The sequence below is a fragment of the Onychomys torridus genome, chromosome 1 (assembly GCF_903995425.1).
Source record: "Onychomys torridus chromosome 1, mOncTor1.1, whole genome shotgun sequence".
NCBI lineage: Eukaryota > Metazoa > Chordata > Mammalia > Rodentia > Cricetidae > Onychomys > Onychomys torridus.
Genome location: NC_050443.1, coordinates 93,634,060 through 93,652,166, shown reverse-complemented (window position 1 = coordinate 93,652,166; position 18,107 = coordinate 93,634,060). Strand labels below are relative to the sequence as shown.

The window sequence follows — 18,107 nt, the reverse complement described above, 5'->3', positions numbered from 1 at the left end:
TAATTGTATGTTTGCTCCTTCTGAATATTTCCAAGTTTCTAAACATCTTACAGAACAGAACGCTCGGCGTGTTTCCATCAGATGCCGAACATGCTCGATGCAGAACTAGGTCATTGAACAATAGACTGCGCAGCAATCAGCACTCTACTGCTGCATAATGCATTAGTATAACATGCAGAAACCATTCCCAGAGCTGCAAGCTGCTATTTCATGTCTGTACATTCAAGCTGACATGACATTTAATATCGTTTCATAGTAACGAACAACAAGGCTTCGTTCATTCATAAGGATAACACAAAGCCAAGTGTGAGTCTGGAGACTAAGCATGGAGATGGGAAGTGAGCATGGGGTACCAGTGCTGGGTGTATGCAGATCACACCACCATATTAACAATGGCCAGTGAGCCTTTGCCACTGATCTGAGAGGCATAGGACTCATTCCATCATGTTGCCTCAGACTCCTGCTCTTAGAAGAACTGGTAAATAAGCAAACACCTTTGGGGTTCCCTCCTAAAGCAGTAGGGATATTAAACCTTTCTGGCTTCTTTACAGGATGAGAGTCATACACACTTCAGTTCCCAGGAACTCACAGTTGAAAGACTTGCTCCAAGAAAAGGAGCAATGCTGATGTCCACCCCACCAAGGTTGACACGTTTGCCTTTGGAATGCTGGCACATAAAGTTCTAAGCTGTACTTTTCTCAGGAATACTGATCAAAAGCCTGATCTCTAACTGGGAAGGTTGTTCTCTCATTCAGTTGAGCAGTAGGCTTTAGTTCGAACATTCTTAAGTTTTTGCACATCTGACCCCTCTCTCTCTGTTGCATTCCTTGTATAAATTCCAGAAGCAAATCAAACACATAGGGGACCAGACAGGCAGAGCAGTGCTGGCAGGTTCCCTGTCAGGGCCTCCCCTTCCTTCCAGGTTTGGCCTTTTAGACACTGCTGGTTTTGTCAGTGACATGCTCAGCCTGCAGCAGTCTTTCTCCAGAGCCCAAGTGGGTCAGACATGTTCAGAAGGCCATGCTTTGCCAATTAAGCAAAAGAGAAATGAGAAGGAAGCCAGCAGCTGCTGTGAACCTAGGGTAAGCCTCTGCTTATTCTTTCTCCTAGGAAAGAACACGTTTTGAGAACTTGGGACCCCAGTTAACAGGGAAGTCAGGTGAAGATGGGAAGCTGGGCCCAGGCATCATCGATCTCACTCGGCCCGAAGATGCAGAGGGTGAGTACCTTTTCCCTGGCTTGGGTTTCTGAAGGTGAGTCTGAGTCAGGCATGGGATCCTCATGGCCATTCTTGGGAGTCACTAGCTGGATTCTCTAGGCAAAAAAAAAAAAAAAAGAAAAAAAAAACAAAGAAAAAAGAAAAAGAAAAGAAACGTTGGTCCTCAGTATGTATTATAGTTGAGGACTTTGAGACACTGCTGGATTCTCTATTACTGAACACACAACAATCCAAGTCCCTCACAATACTATTTAAAAGTTTTAGTGGAAAATCCCCTACATTCCCATGAATAGATCTCAGAGTATCACCTACCTCACTAGATTCCTATTGAGAAAAAGAAGTCACATACAAAGAGGACTTCTTTGAAAATCTAGATTAAGCAATTACTAGGCACAGTAAACCAGGTGGGACTGAAAGGTTCAGCAGAAGCCCCCTGGTTGCTTAGGAAAGACCCAGCTCTGGGCCCATGCACTAACCATGGCTGAGGTCTCTCAGTGTTTGCTGGAACGAACAGCTTCACTCTCAGGATGTCTACCTGCAGCTCTGTCTATGCCTGACTTCTGATTCCTTTTTGTTTGTTTGTCTTAAATGCACCAAGCAGCCGTCAGCAGAAATTGTTCCCCAGAGGCTGGGTACAATTTATAGGTTAGGTCAGCACTTTGCTAGTAATGTGGCCTGGTTATTTACTGTGTCATCACAGAGTGGAGACTGGCTTTCCCGTTAGCTGTTTCTTTGGCAGAATCCATCCCACCAGTCAGGGAAGATTAATTTGCTCTCCTAAGAGTAACGGGATCCTTTACCCATCTCAGATGCTAGTGAAAGTCCTATTTTAGCTTGAAGGGAGAATCTTGCTGGTTACCCTTTTACTGGTAGAGTTTCTTACAGGACCCTTAAACACACACAAAGAGAGTTCTTAGCAACATCTGAACAGGGCCTCCCCAGACAGTTTGGAACTCCCTGGAGTGAACCCTGAGAGCTGGGTGGTGGCAGACAGCAGCAAGACCTCAGAGTCTCCAGAAGGCATGGCTGCCATGTCAGTTGGAGATACTCCTTCTTGAGGGTTGTCCTGCAAAGGTATGAAGGGTTAACATACATGTTGAATGCTGTGTGTATGTATTTGTGTGTGCTTGTGTGCTAGAGAGAATGCAGCAGAGCAGAAAGAAAGACAAAAAGAAGGAGAGGAGAGAGAAAAAGGAAAGTGAGGGACAAGGCATTTAAGAACAGGACTCTACCTGCTCCCCTCCATAAATGTGTGTATTGGACACAGCAACACTGTCAGAGGCACAACACTGTCATTGCCAGCAGGCTTCCACTGGTAAGGGTTGAGATTCTTCCATCTGGCCAGCTGTGGATTCCAAATGCTCGACATGGCTAATAGTTTGACTGTGACACAGACATAGGAGGTGGCCTGGCCGTCTGAGCGTTTGAGATCAGGCCCGTGTCAGTCTCCTTGCGAAGTTGTACTGTGGAGTGCCTAAATCTTTGGCTAGATATAGTGAGGCAAGCAGTCTCCATCACTTTGGGGGAGTCCAGTCTGTTCATTTGGCCATGAACCAGGAGTTGCACAGCTCTGTCTGTCACCGACCCTTGCTCTGCCAGCATTTTCATGTGATTTCTTAACTATATATTAGCTCTAAATACAGTGAGTTGCCTCCCAGTAATGCTGCTAATCAAGTTGATGAGCTTGGGTGAATGGAACTACTGGCCATTATAAAAAGATAAAAGCCTTAACAGCAGAGAAAAACCTACAGAAGGATTGTGGAAACTCCACTCAATGCCCACATTATATAGATTCAAATATAGTTTCCTAATTATATTTTTTTTAGCAAACATCTATATGGTGCTCATATTCCAGAGGATCTGTTATTTTTACAGCCTTTTCTCATAAATCTTGAAATACTCTTTGAATAAGTCTTTTTTATTATTATTATTATTATTATTATTATTATTATTATTATTATGTAGCCCAGTCTGACCTTAAACACATGATATTCCTATATCAGTCTCCCAAATGCTAGCTATATTCCATAACACCTGGCTAGTATTATTTTTCCCTATTTTACAGGTTAAAAGGTTGAGGCTGAAAAAAATGAATAATGTGGTATAGGTGACAAGGCCAGCAGTGACAGAAAAGTGGGTGGAAGACTCAGGTCCTAGCTTCCATATTATGCTGTGTATAGTTGGATAATTGTAATGCCTTTTTTTTTTTTTAAACAAAATTCTTGTGACCTTCCTCAGTAAGGCCCATTTCCTCTCCCCTAAATATAGCTGGTCATGCCATACATCAGTTCTCATGTTACCCCATCACACGGAACAGCATGCTGATGAGTGTAACAGTAGACAGGCTGTAGTGGCCTAGGAGCTTACGGAGCGTGTGAAAACCTCCCTTCAGAAGCTTGCCCAAAGTTGCCATTGAGACCTCATGTGCCTCTGGGGGACTGTGAGTTCATGAATGGAGTCGAGTTACCTGCACTAATATGGACAGCAGTGCAGTGCCTTTGTGAGGACTTCTGGGATGGGGAGCAGCCTTCTGCTGACTCCAGGCTAGTTCTTGGCATCTGTTCAAGCCCGAGCTGATTGCAAATCCTGCTGGAGTTAGAGTTCATGTTAAAGTCAGGATAGTTAGCAGGTACACATAATAGTCTTTCTACTCTGCTTGTTCATTTCCTTCAGCATGAAGATGGAAAAGGGCTGGAGGGTCAGAGTAACAACAATCAGGTATATTTACTCCCCACTAAGCCCATGGGGTCCAACAGAACAAACACTCAGCCAACATTTCTTGACTGCCTATGGTGTGCCAGTCCCCTGCACTAGACCTTGGGTAAACCATGTGAAGTTAAAATAGTGATGCCCTTCAGTAGCTGGAGCTTATGGTCCAGTGGGGGAGGGGAGGGGATATAAGATTCAAAGGGAAATCTGTGCATGAATGGTACCTTCTCATCATTAAGAACAAAACTCTAAAAGTAAAATTTTGTGGTCCTCTACAAAGCACCCAGAAAGCAAGCTCTTTAGGGAGCCTGAGTTGAAAGGTGAGCTATGTCTCCAGCTTGGGAGATCACCTCTTTCTATCCATCCATGATCATCTCCAAGTTCCTTCCATCCTTGGAACAGTCATCTCTGCCCTCCTTATACTTCTTGCCTGTCCTGTGCAGCTTCTTAAGTACAAAAGTATGCCAACCAGAAGGCAGGTCTTGTCTCAGCCATGCTTCCCAGGTCTGTGTCTACCAGCCATGCAAAGGATGCTATTTCTCAGTAAGCAGCTTAAAGGCCTGCTTCACAGCCCTTAGGCATGAAGGCAGAGAAAAGGTCACCCAAAGAGGCAGCTGTGCATGTGTATTAACCACTCATCAAAATCAAATGACAAAACCATAAGCAAGGAAAACAGAAATTAGAAATATAAAAGGCAAATGTCTTCAAAATTTTATTTTTAAAGTCCAGCTGTTATTTGGCTTGAATGTGACAAGACAGCATTTCTTGTTCACCGCGATATTTATAAAGCTACGACTTCACTGGCGCTAGGGACTTAAGAAGCATGGTTAAGGTCCTGTTATGTTTAGAAGCTGATGAAGACTTAACTTGTATGGAGTCCACACAACATTTTAACTCCCTCTAGGATTTGTAAGAATGGGAAGAGTTGATTAGTTGGGTTGGTGACCTTGTATTAAAAATGACAAACAGCCGTTGAACTGTCCACAGACTTTCTGTATGATGTTTCCCCTCTCTCAATTCTTTGTAGGCAAGAGTTCACTTCCTACCCCAATCCTGTGATTTCAAAGTTGAATTGTGCAATGGAAAGGGCTTTGGCTTGGTTATTGGGAGGTTTGGAAAACAGCTCCTTTGCTCTATGGCTGGAGACAAGCAACTGATGCTCCCAGCATAAGTACCTTTCTCTTTTAGAAGAGGCACGTTGGATTTGATTATCTCTGCATTTCCTTCCAATCCCATGGTTGTTGTAATGGTCTTCAGAAAACACAGTCTGTTTCTAGTGAGGAAAATGATATATCCACAGGAAGCTCAGTCAGTTCCATTTAGGTTTTCATTTTCAGAGAAATAAGGGAACAATGCCTTCAAGGATCTATTTCTGCCACCTGCTGAAGTGAGTTTTCATGTTCTTTGTGCTTCACTGTTTATTAATGAAAACAGCACTTCAGCAGTATTTGTTACCTATTGTGGATGAGCTTCACCTCCCCCGGCACAAGCTCTCCCCCCATGTCCCTCTCTCTCCATCTTTCTCTCCTGCCTTTCCTCTCCTCCCTCCCCTCCCCTCCCTCCCTTCTTCTTTCCCTCCCCCACCTATTTCTCTCCTCTTTTCTCTGTTCCTTCCCACTCAGTTCCCCTTTTGAACCTGTGGTTTTACACTGCTTTGCAGCATGTTTTGTGTAAGAAAACATAGCTTTCTCCCATTTTCCCTTCACCTTCAGCTACTATGCCTAGCCTCGGAGGGATCTGTCCCTCATTTTTGATGTGAGGAGCAATGGAATATGCTCCTATCATTTTGGGACAAACTCTGAAGATGATCGCCTTTGACTGATTTTTGTAATCTGCATTGGAATTGTACCAGTGTGTTGTCCTCTGTGTGTTAGGCACTCAGGTTAGATTTGTTATTTTGTCTTTTTTTTTTCCCTAGAGCTGGAGACCTAACCCCATCAGGTAGATTTGATGGGAACAGATATTCCATTCTAGGGACTCCCTGTATAGGTGTGTAGCTCTCCTCAGCTTCCTAAGTGGTGAAATGGATTACAACAAAAATTGCCTTTCTTTCTTTCCTTTTTTTTTTTTTTTATGGTTTTTTTTTTTTTTTTTTTTTTTTTTTTTAAGACAGGGTTTCTCTGTGTAGTTTTGGTGTCTTTCCTGGATCTTGCTCTGTAGACCAGGCTGGCCTCGAACTCACAGAGATCCACCTGCCTCTGCCTCCTGAGTGCTGGGTTTAAAGGTGTGTGCCACTACCGCCCGGCCAAAAGTTGCCTTTCTTAAAGCAACTCCTCTTCTTCCCCATCACCCTCCTCCTCCCCCTCCTCCTCCCCCTTCCTCCTCCTGTTCCTCCTCCTCTTCCTCTTTGAAGGAGGAGTTGTTCCAGAGTCTAATATCTTAGGTCAGTTTTATTATCCCCAGCTTAAAGCTCTGCTTGTAGAATTGGAAGACTGCAGTGTTTCCTTCTTTTCCTTCAAAATGTGTCAGTTACCTTGTGTGCCTGTCTTCTCTTGGCAGTCCCACTTCCCCCTGGGCCCATACTCTGAAGTCTCTGACACTTTCTCCTTTCTCTTGCTCTCTCTGAATTCTTCTTCCTGCAGGGAAAAGACAGTTGCTCTCATGATACAGGACTCATTGGAGGCAGCAGAAGAAACTGTGGCCTCATCTGAAGTGGGATTCAAATCCTATGGCTACTTGTACCTTGGGGTGTGAGGGTCACTGGTTCACGTCCACCAGAATACACTGCTTTACCTTTCAACAGCAGATCCTTAGATCTGGAACAAAGCAGAGGACTCCTGCCCCCTGCGGGTTCAGCTAAGCAGTTCCTTCTCTGGTCCCTGGTCACTTTGTTCAGATGATCCAGAGTGATGAACTGGCTTGTTCCTGAAAGGCTCACTGTAATGTTCTTACTTCTCTGTTAATAATTTATAGACCAATGTATGTCTGCTTCCTTTAACCTCTACCTAAAGGGGCTAGCCTGATTTCTAGACTCCGACGGAATAAGACTTGGGACCATGCTAGATGACACCCTCTCCTTCACCCATCACAAGTCTGCTCAAGAGCTAGAGGACTTGTATCCCATTTTTTCCTACTAGGCAGTCATTTTCTCTCCACAGTTTTTCTAACCCTGGAGTCAGGAGGTTGATGAAGAGCAGGGCTCTAAATTTTCCTCATTACTCACTTTCACTTGAGAAAGTTGACAAGAACTTGTGCGTTTTAAATACCCATATAAGTATATAAAAGAGGTATCTGAATCAAACACTTACTCATAGAAAATAATAAATATGCTTTTAAACAATTCTTTGGTGTAAATCTAATTTTCTAATTTATCAAAGACAAAAGCACACTTGTAGCTACTGAGATAGCTCTGCTTGTTTGTTTTTGCAGGAGGAATTAGATCTTGGCTGTATATTTGATGCTACAAGAGGCGGGGCACCTTCAGCATTTTTCAGAGTTGATTGACACTTCGATTTTATAATTATCAATGTTGAGAAATCCCCTCTATCTAAATAGGCAGTACAAAATAGCAGAAGTGTGTTTAGGCTCATTTCAGAAATTGTTGGAAATCGTCCTAATCCCAAGCTAAAATTTAATTTAGTGATTTTTATGAAACCCAAGTCAGTGTCTCAATTGGCAAATTTTAAAACTGAGCATTCTAATGCAATACAATCCATAGACACACTGTTTGATTGATGCTAACATGTTAACAGATGATGGTAGAAAGATTATAAAAATCTTTGTTTTCTATGATAAAGCCATTATGTCTTTGTAAGAACATAACACCATGAGTCCAGTGAAAACACTGATTCACAGCATGCTGTGATCTCAGACCTGAGCAGAGGAGGGAAGGCAGCTCTCAACTGTTGTTGCTGTATGCCAAGGACAGTGTCAGGCAGATAGCCTGTGTTCAGCGCCCAGGCTGCAGTGAGCCTACCAGCTACAACACTGGTGGATGCTTCCAGAAACACTTCAAGTCCATTATGTGCTTGGTTTTAAATTAGTTTTGGGTCACTGTGTGTTCAGGAGCCTTTTTACTGTTACCACCCTCTTCACAAGCTCTATGTTTGGCTAAATGGTCCAGTGCGGGCAGTGACTCAGAGATTAAGAAATAGTGATATCATTTAGATGGTTTCTAGTGACAGGGCTGTTGGTTTCTTTAACTCTCTAATTTTACTGCCTTGTAATTGGACTCATTTACTCTTAACACATCTAGAATATAGCAAGCATCAATTAGGGACCATGTGATCTTGCCATTTGTTTGTTGGTCTGTTTTTTTTTTTTTTTTTTTTTTTTTTTTAGTAGTGAGAATTGAACATGGAGCCTTGTCCATGCTAGGCAAGTGACCTACCACTGAGCTATACCCCCATCCCAGTGATTTTTTTTTTTTTTTTTTTTTTTTTTTTTTTTTTGGTGTGTGTGTGGACATATACCAGAGCTGGTGTGTCTTTTCTCAGAAGGGTATCCAGCTGCTAGAACATGTACCAGGAGTAAAGGGTGAAGAAATAGACCTATAAGCATAAAAGACTTCAATGAATCAGCAGGTGTATTAGCCAGGGCTGTGTTTCAGGCCTATCATATGGCCCTTTATGGCTGCCTGAGGCAACATGTTGAGGCATCTTAGAGACCCTAGGCAAAAGAACTGTAAGGAACTGGTAGGCAGGTGTCTGAGGCAGGCTGGGCAGTGAAGGAGGCCTGAGATATGCAGAGATGAGTAACAGCTGCAGAGGCAGGGGATCAGCAGAGTTCACAAAGCCCTCAGCTCTGGGCTAGCTGTTGTATGAGTATCACAAAAATGTATTTTACTGTGGATATAAACCGTTTTAGAGGTTCCTGTGCACCACTTTATATCAGCTCTATATATAAAGTGCAGGGCTCTTAAACAAGCAAATAAACTTCTCTTATAGACATATATTTGCTGTGTCTTAAAAGCTCCCAAATAACTTTTAATGTTTGGAGAAAACAATTTCCATTGAACTCTTCAAGTGATAGATGGGCCTGATGGGGCAAGAGAGTGAAATGTCAAGGGTTTTATGTAAGTGTGTCCCAATACTTCACAAGGGGAACTCAGCCTGCTTCCCATAGTTGCTGGGCTTGAAGAGCCCATCTACCTGTGAGAAAATGAGCCCCACCCAATGGGTGGTTTCTCTGTGGACTGCACTGCAAAGCTCTATCAGTGACAGTGTGTATAATCACCACACACACACACACACACACACACACACACACACACACACACACACACACACTGATACTCTTCAGACAGAATGTGCTTATCCCAGGGATGCCTGTCTGTGATTGCTACATCACAGAGTGGTCCCCAACTCTACAGCAAACAAATGACAAGGATTAATACCTCCTACCATGAAAATCAGACCCAAGACAAGAATAGCCAGAGCAAGCTCCCATGGGACTGTTTCCTCAGCCATGGGCCTATCAGCTTCATGTCAACTAGTCTACTAGAGTGAGCATGCTCACAGCGGTCTATGTAGCATGTATGCATGGACTACAGAGCTCCTAAGCCATGATCTTTGACTAGGTCCCTGTCCCAGAATACTCACTCCTCTTCTGGCAACAAGAGCCATTTTGCTTTCTATATGAGGTTGTAACATTCCGATCAAGCTTAGGTTAGTGGGATTCAAAACGCATGAGGCCAGCTCTGAATGCTCTTGAGATTTTCTTTGCTTACAGACAGGACTGAACTTGAAACTAACCTTTTAGCTTAATTGGCTCTTTCTGTTCCCTCAAAGTTGGAACTCTGTTTTGTTTTGTTTTTACATTGTTTTGAAGAACTAACACCTATAAAGACCTCCCCATTTTTCTGTTATTGACTTCCTCGTTTTTTTTTTTTTTTCATCCTATATTTTACTATCATCTGAGTATGATCCTTGACATGACATAGCCATGTCAAAGAATACGAATTCATTCAAGATTTTACTCATTTGGGGCTTTCTCCACTCCCCATGTGTAAGAAAGGATTAAAAAAAAATATGCCACATTGTTTCTCAAAGAGTTACTCATACAGCTGAGGCAAGTTACTCATACACACAAGAGGCAAAGCAGTCTACCATACTCCATATTTAAGCACATCTCTAGGGAAAGAGAGGAAGTGCCCATTAGAGGAGGAAGCTGTAGTGCTTATGGACAGCATGAATTCTGGAAGACCTGAGGGTATTGCTGGAAACAAGCCTAGTGTAGACAGACAGAAAGGGCGGGGACACTCAGCAGACAGAATAATAAAAACAGACCCAGACAAGAGAGCAGGTGGGTAGCTCCAGGAGAACGGAGTCAGCTTTCTCGCCTGTGCCCTCCTCTGTTCTATGCTAAGCCTCACTTACGTTTATACTCCACTCACATTTGCTGACTTGAATACCTTCTAGAAGTAGCTGGACTCCCTGTTGCAGAGGGCCTTGAGTGCCAGGGTGAGGAATTTGGACTTTGTCATCAAATAGACAGGCATTAACCTTTCATTGTTAAAGAATGATATAGATCCAAGAGGCTGAGAGTAAGGGAAAGCAACAAGGGGGGCTTAGAGCTCAGCTAGCCCTGAAATCCTCCTGTCCATGCTGAGCCATAAAAAAGCTGAGCAGGTGTTAGGAGGGTTTTCATGGGAATCTACTGAAAACAACTATTGTTCTCCTCTCTTCTGAGATGTGGACAAGCCTATCTGCCTGAGTGACAAATCAGTTTTGGACTTGGACCCCTCACTTAGGAGAGTGAATGTTCCAATTGCTTTTGTCTAGTATATGCTTAAAACATCCTTTACACAGGGACACTTTGCTCAGCCTAGAAGGAGGGGACTGGACCTGCCTGTACTGAATCCACCAGGTTGAATTGAATCCCCAGGGGAGTCTTGGCCCTGGAGGAGATGGGAATGGAGGGGAGGGGCTGGGGAGAAGGTGGGGGCAGGGCCTGGAGGGGGGAGGACAGGGGAACCCATGGCTGATGTGTAAAATTAAAACACAAATATAGTAAATAAAAAAGGAGGAAAAAAAATCCTACACATGCCTTCCCAATGTTAGACTATGGTACCAGAAAGATTGCATAGTAACCTATCAGTGTTTACCTATGTTGTCTGCAGGTACACTTAGGATTCGTTCATAAAAAAGTAACTGAACTACAATGTAGTGTCTCAAGTAAATATAATATAGGCTTACTTTCATGGCAGAGAAGTCACAGTGTCCATCCCATGTTCTGTGGGAAGGTGGGTCCTGCTTGAGAACAAAGAAAAGCAGGGTGACGGTGGCTCTGCATTGGTGGTCACAGCCACTTAAGAGTGTAAGGTGGAAAAGCAAGCCTGAAGGAGCCCCCAGGACCTTCTCATCTGTTTGTTAGTTTTATAGCCAATGACCCCAACTCTTTGTCACTCCATTGGGTCCTTCATGAAAAACCTGGGGTCTAAGTTCATATGATAGCACTGTCTTCCAGCACTGGGGGTGGAGCTCAGTTGGTTGAGTGCCCACCTAGAACACGGAAGCCAAGGGTCCAGTCCCTCCAACTTCATGCTCTGTGGGTGGCCGTGGTGCATGCCTGTGACCCCAGGACTTAGGGGGGATATGCAGGAGGATTGGCTCTTTAAGGCCATCTTCACCTGCTTAGTTTGTTTAAAGCCAGATGACCTGAGACATGGTCTCAAAGAGGGGGGAGAGAGAGAGAGAGAGACAGAGACAGAGACAGAGACAGAGACAGAGACAGAGAGAGACAGACTGACTCTTTATTTGGCCCAGCATCCAGGTTTGGGTCTCACACTAGGAACATGGGGTCTGGGAAGCAAGAGGTATGGAATGACTTTGGGTGGACTTTATGAGCATTTGCTTCCTTTTAGTTTGCATCACACAGACCCTTTGGACACATATTTGGCTTTGGAGCTTTATTCTGTGAAGGCGTCAATTGTGCCCACCCCCTCCAGCTAACATGTGCATTTATTTTTAACCATCTAAAGAACAGACCAGGAAGCATCAGACAGATATGAAGAGAGTCCAGAAAGAAGATAGATGCCACTGAGGTCACCTGTTCTGCCCTTGCACGACTGGAATGAATACAGCACCACCCTCTGCCATACACACACACACACACACACACACACACACACACACACACACACACACACACGCTGCTGCTGCTGCTGCTGCAGGTTCTTGGGGCTCCAGTCCCTGTGCTAGGAATTTACAAGCATTCTACTTCCTCCTCAACTAAAATGCTGCAAAGTAGAAACTATTAACCCTCTTATATAGGCAGATGAAATTACAGACTGGAGAAATAATTCACTTATCTAAGAAAGATTAACTGTATAATTCATTGTCAGATCTATAAAAATGCACACATAGCATCTTAGCCATACTGTTTCCCAGTTTTCTCCAAAAATAACTGATTGAACCAATGGCCTATGTTGGAATAGCTTTTCCTATGCTTTTCATTAAAAACCGAGGGGGAAAAGCATGTGTGAAAGCTTTATTTTTTAATACTTCGAACCATACAGATATCAGATATCATTAATTATTCTGTTGAGGTTTTAGGATAGAGATATTTGCTGGCTCTTGTAGTTGCAGTCACTACTCTGAGTCTTGGGCCACCTCTTTCTCATACCCTTTACATATGCCAGCTTTGAAAACAAAGTTAGTTTTTCCTGGACCCATAAATGGCATTCTCCCATTCTAATGTGGAAGAGAAAGCCTCCCTAGAACAAATGAAATAAAGTGAAACACAGAAGAGAGAGGGGCCTGTGAAGTTCATTGCTAGGAGTTTGTGAGCTAAGTATAGAGGTGGCTAAGACAATTCACTCTACCATTTTCAACCTTTATGCTGATGGCAAGCATGTGATCTTGGTGCAGTAACATCAGAGCTTCCAGTGTGCCTATGTTATTACTAACTGAGGCTCAGGTGTCATTTGACTTCTCATTACTTCCCATGGAATAATAGGTGTGTATTAAGTGTTCCTTTTATTCTTTTTATGTACAAGTTCTCTGATTTTATGAGCTTGTCTTACCCTAATTTTATGCTATTCAAGGAAGGTTCCATTGTGTGGTTTTATGAGTTCATGCATGCATCCGTTTACATATTTACACACACCCTACGGTACTGGCAACAGCATTCAGACTTAAGAAGTTCAGACCCTCTTACTGTTTTGCCAGGGTTGTCCAGGAAGTGGTAAAGTAGCAGATGAGAGCTGCTCAGTGTGGCAAGTCAAGAGAAGTAGCAAAAGGAGAAATGACATTGTCTGGCTCTCAAAAAACCATAGGCATATGTTTGTTTGTTTGTTTTTTTGGGGGGGGAGGTTTGTTTTTCCCATCACAGCTATTCTTACCTGACACTTGCCATTTCTTATATCAGAAATCAAATGGGTACCTAGTTACAGTCCAAGTGCAGAAACCCCCAGATACCAGGAAACAACAGGCATGTCTCTAAAATTTCTATTGTGGCAGATAGTTGCTGTATCCTGCTGTCTTGGTACCTGTTTCAGCATTTACTTTATGGCTGATTTGCTAATCCCTGGTGTGAACTATGAATAGAACAGCATGCACTCACTGCATTTGGAGAAGGTAGACACATGTAACTTGTGATACAGATAAATTAGGGTAAACATCAGGTTAGAGATAGGCATAAGGCACAGGGTATCTCCTATTGGAACCTAGAATGCTTAGTCAAACCTGGCAAACATGTTAGACATTCATAGGATGGACAGTCCTTCAAATGTGTCTTCAGGGAGTGATTGCAAGATGGACATACCACTGCAGGAAAATAGAGAGCTGGGATTCACAGTATGAAAACAGTGTGCAGGAACTAGAGGAAGTAGACTACTAAAAAAGAAAAACAAAACAATAACATGCTTTGGGTAGAGCAGCAAGAAATGGCACTGGAGCCATAGAGAGAAACAAACTTACCTGCTGCTCTGGGGAGTAGGGTTCATTGATGGGCCTGGGGATGGGTGGGCCATTGGAGAGGTTTAGATATAGGAATGGCCTGGTCCGAAGTGAATGTGTGACGTTCCTCTCTGTCTGAAGTCAGAAAATGGTATTTCTGTGGAGGTTAAAGTATTCATACCTGGAAAGTAAGAACACGAACCAGAAGGTTAGATTTAAAGTAGTATGGTAGAGACCTGGAGGGCGGGGCAATCAGCAAGGGGAGAATCGGGAAGATGGAACAAGTAATGTCTTCTTTAAAAGCTTTTCTTTGCCTTGGTTTGTGCTTCATTTCATATAGTCTGTGGTAGAAACAGGACTGGGTGAAGCCAGAAGCTGCTGAGCTGTGTGAATTATTTAGTTTACCAGCTTTCAGCAGCCTCCGTGTCCTCTCCGGGCCTCCGCTTTTACCAGAGCCTGGTTCCCCTGAAGTCCTATGAAGCCCAAACTGGTTATTGTCTTATTTCATCCCCAGTGATCTCTAGTTCAAACTGAGCATTGCTTTTCACCTGGGCTCACTGGCACACAAGCCCTCCTGAGCTCCACATGGCATACAGATAAGTGGAATGTCCCATGCTCTGTGACACTTTCAGGTCATTAAAATACACAAGCTCAGAAGTCATTCCAGCTGCCATGGGAGTCTGTAGCTGAAACACGCTAAAGGACTCTGTTCAGCTATCTGTATAAAGCAAATATAACTTGAGAATTCAGGAAAAAATTAAACCAAAACCTAGAGCAGGAAACTGCTGAGCCACTGGTGAGAATTCCCTTCATTTGGCAAAGCCACGGGCCACAGGCACCAGCTCACCACAAAGTCATTAAGCCTTTTTAAGCTCAGATGAAAAACATTAACAAATACCACAAAAGGCTTTAGTATAGCCCCCTTTGTTCATTCACATATGGCACTTTATAACTCCTGCGCCACTCCGCTCGTGTGTTTGTTTAAGCTGCCTCCATCAGGCTGGGCCTGAAAGAACAAAAGACATCTTGAGCAATCCTTAGCAGGAAACAGGCTAATCTAAACATGGTTTGTGACACTTTAAGTAGAATAGAAAGCAGAGGGATTGATTAGCCATTAATGTCCAATTGGCTCCATATGGATGTTGCAATAATAAAGCCTTTTTCAGGGCAGTAGCCGAGTTATTGAATTAGAGTCTATGTTTCCTCAGAGCTGACCTTAGGGAATTCCCTTTTGGTTCTTCTTGCTAATCTTTTAAAAAGAAGGGAGTTTCTAATAGAAAAACAGAGAAGCGCTGTCTACAGTAACGCTCCCATAACTCTGAAATCAGGGGATGCCTTCATTTAGCACCCTTCTAATCCCTGCTGTGATCTCAGTCCTCAGTGCTTTCTGCAAGTGTGCCTGCATCTTTGGGACAGCATTTCAGAATGCCTTAATTAAGGGTGTGAACTTCAAACCCTGCACCGGCTTCTTGGGTGTGCTTAGCTGTGCAAGGAAGAACATCCTTACAGGGAGAAACGTATATTCCAGCTGGAGAATGGTGGCTCTGAAATTCAGTTTTCTCAAATGTCCTCATGCTGATTTGGGAACTTTGCCCCAGAGGAGGTGTGCTAGACTGAAAGTTGGCAGAGTTCTAGGTGGGGCTGTTCCTTATTAGTATGATGGACACTGATTATGACAGAGAATGGTCCCATAATGTAGGAGCCTTGGTCCAAATGCTGTCTACCTTCATACCCATTTCAAAGTATTATGAGGAGGACTGAGATCATGTATTTCATGAAAGCACTGTGTAAATATTGTTTTATGCACAATTACATAGCACACCTGCTGTGCTCTCCTAGAATGTGACTTCTTGCCTAGTCTATCAAAAAGCTAAGTTGCTTCCTAAAAGAGCATTTTTGGAATGAGGACTGATAAACTATTTCTGTATTCAAGGAGGTTTTTGTTTCATTTGTATACTACATGTCACTATCTGTCTACCTTTATAGTTTATCTACTAAGTTTCTTGGTATAAACAAGTTCTATAGTTGAAGTAAATGTAGGGTATTTGTCATAACTGAGTTGTAGAATCCTGGGATGAAAATTCATCTGTGGTCTTCCGTACACTGGCAAATGAAGAATTAATGCCTTAGTCAAAGGACCACAGGCACCCCATCTTTCATTCCTGCACTGTTGGCTTTAAGTTGTTCACCAGTCTCTAACTCAGAAGAACCAATCATCTATCGACTGTATATGTCTTTCTCAAGTCAGTTCCCCTACAGCAGGCCAGTGTCACTAATCTGCCCAGCAAGGGCCTAGCCTGTAGCTCAGCAGTGAGGCACTTACCTAGCATGTGCAAGGCACTGGGTTGGTCTCCAGCAAAATAAACAAACGAACACACCTAGCTGATGATCTCTAAGTCAGAAGGATAAGCCATGCCCTGCAGGCCTGGCAGTCTGTTTCTCAAACATGATGAAGGCTTTCTCAGCCACCGAATGTGTTTCCTACTAAGTTAACTGCTAGGATAGCCAACTCCTTTCCCCATTTTTACTTCCTTTCTTTTGTTTTAAACAAGAAGAAATGAAATTTTAATTTCAATAAGTATTCTTGTAATGAAAGTCAGTTACCATTCTGGCAGTAAGCAGGAACAGAAGTTAGCAAAGGGCTCTCCTGAGGAGACAGACAGCTGTCAACAATGTAGTGTCAACAGCTGCATCTCTACCACAGCCATTTGGATTGGGTGGGATAAGTGTGGTGAACAAACTGAATGTGATTTTTAACTCTTCTTCCCAGAATTCCTTTTTCATCCAACTAATCCATATAAGAGGCTATCACATGCATCAGGTAACTCAAAAATCCCAGAGAGAGAAATCATCATTTTGTTGACAATGAAGTAGTCTGAAATGCTGTGATTGTGCACTGTGCTATGGAGCCACATAACTTGGGTCCCACTGTCATTTACTCATAAGCAACCAATGATAGCTTCTTGACCCTTCCTAATGATGTTGTTTTGGTGAACAAGGATGTCTTCGAGTTAACCATGACCTGAAAATAACATACATTTCTCAGGGCTCCTAGGAAAAATGTTCAGAAAAAAAAATCATTCTGTAAGTTGGTTGGCTTTCCATTTTACAATTTTATTGCTTTTATTTTTTCTTAAACAGATTTTAAAACATTTTTCTTTGGGCAGTGTCCTATTGTATACTTTACTCATTTTCCAATTATTTCAAATTTTGTCTACTATTACTAGAACTTCTATGATATTTTTAGACAGAAATTTTCATTTAATTTGGAGAGGCGCTTGGGAGTGAAACTGCTATATTAGAGGACAAACTGCCAGGAAATTATTTACTGTTTCACACTTCTGCTAGTTGTCCCTATGCTTGCCAACATCCCATTTCTAAGCCATTGTAACAATATGGAATGAGAGCTCATTGTGGTTTTAATTTGCATTTTCCTGATGATTAATTATACAGAACTGCTTTCCCTGCCTTCATTGGCTATATCTTCTCTTATGAATTGTTGTCTTCTGCCCTTTTTAAAATGAGATGTCTGCATTTATCCATTTGTTTTTAAGGAATGGATGGTTGCTCCTGGCTCACAGTTGGAGGGTAGAGTGGATGGTGGGGACAGCATGGCAGGGGTGTGAGGTGGCTGCTCACTGTCTGCAGACAGGAAGCAGAGAGAGGTGGCTGCTCACTGTCTGCAGTCAGGAAGCAGAGAGAGGTGGCTGCTCTACTGTGTTGTTTCTATAGCTGTTGTTTATTCTAGATTGAAAGTCTTTTTTTTTTTTTTTTTTTTTTTTTGGTTTTTTTCGAGACAGAGTTTCTCTGTGTAGCTTTGTACCTTTCCTGGAACTCACTTGGTAGCCCAGGCTGGCCTCGAACTCACAGAGATCCTCCTGCCTCTGCCTCCCAAGTGCTGGGATTAAAGGTGTGCACCACCACCGCCCAGCCTAAATTGAAAGTCTTACCAGACAAATGCATTGAATAATTTTCCCCAGCCTGTTCTTTACACTTGGGTATTTATTTGTTTATTTTCTATCTTCTGAGACAGAGGCTCACTCTGTTGCCCAGACTGACATGGAATGCATTTTGTGGCCATGCAGGCCTAGCACATCTGATGACCCTCTTTCTCAGCCAGAGGAGTAGTAGGATGACAGGTATTCACCCATAGCTGGCCTCCCATTCAGTGATGACTCTTGATGATAGAGCTGTTATAGTTCCCTTTTTTATTAAGAGATTTTTCTATTCACTTTGCATACCAACCACAGATTCCCCTGTCCTCCCTCCTCCCACCCCCCAGCTTCCCCGATAGCCCACCTCCCATTCCCACCTCCTCCAAGGCAAGGTCTCCCATGGGG

The 18,107-nt window shown here is 43.0% G+C and overlaps 1 protein-coding gene across 13 annotated transcripts in view; it reads left to right on the top strand.

The window, feature by feature from the left end:
* Nucleotides 1-18,107, top strand: part of Sox6 (SRY-box transcription factor 6) — a 543,724-nt gene that overhangs the window by 502,761 nt on the left and 22,856 nt on the right. For all 13 annotated transcript variants that reach the window (XM_036195545.1, XM_036195551.1, XM_036195535.1 and 10 more), the window contains one exon: nucleotides 1,111-1,219. In XM_036195545.1, the coding sequence (XP_036051438.1) occupies nucleotides 1,111-1,219 (109 nt within the window). The remainder of the gene's footprint in view (nucleotides 1-1,110; nucleotides 1,220-18,107) is intronic.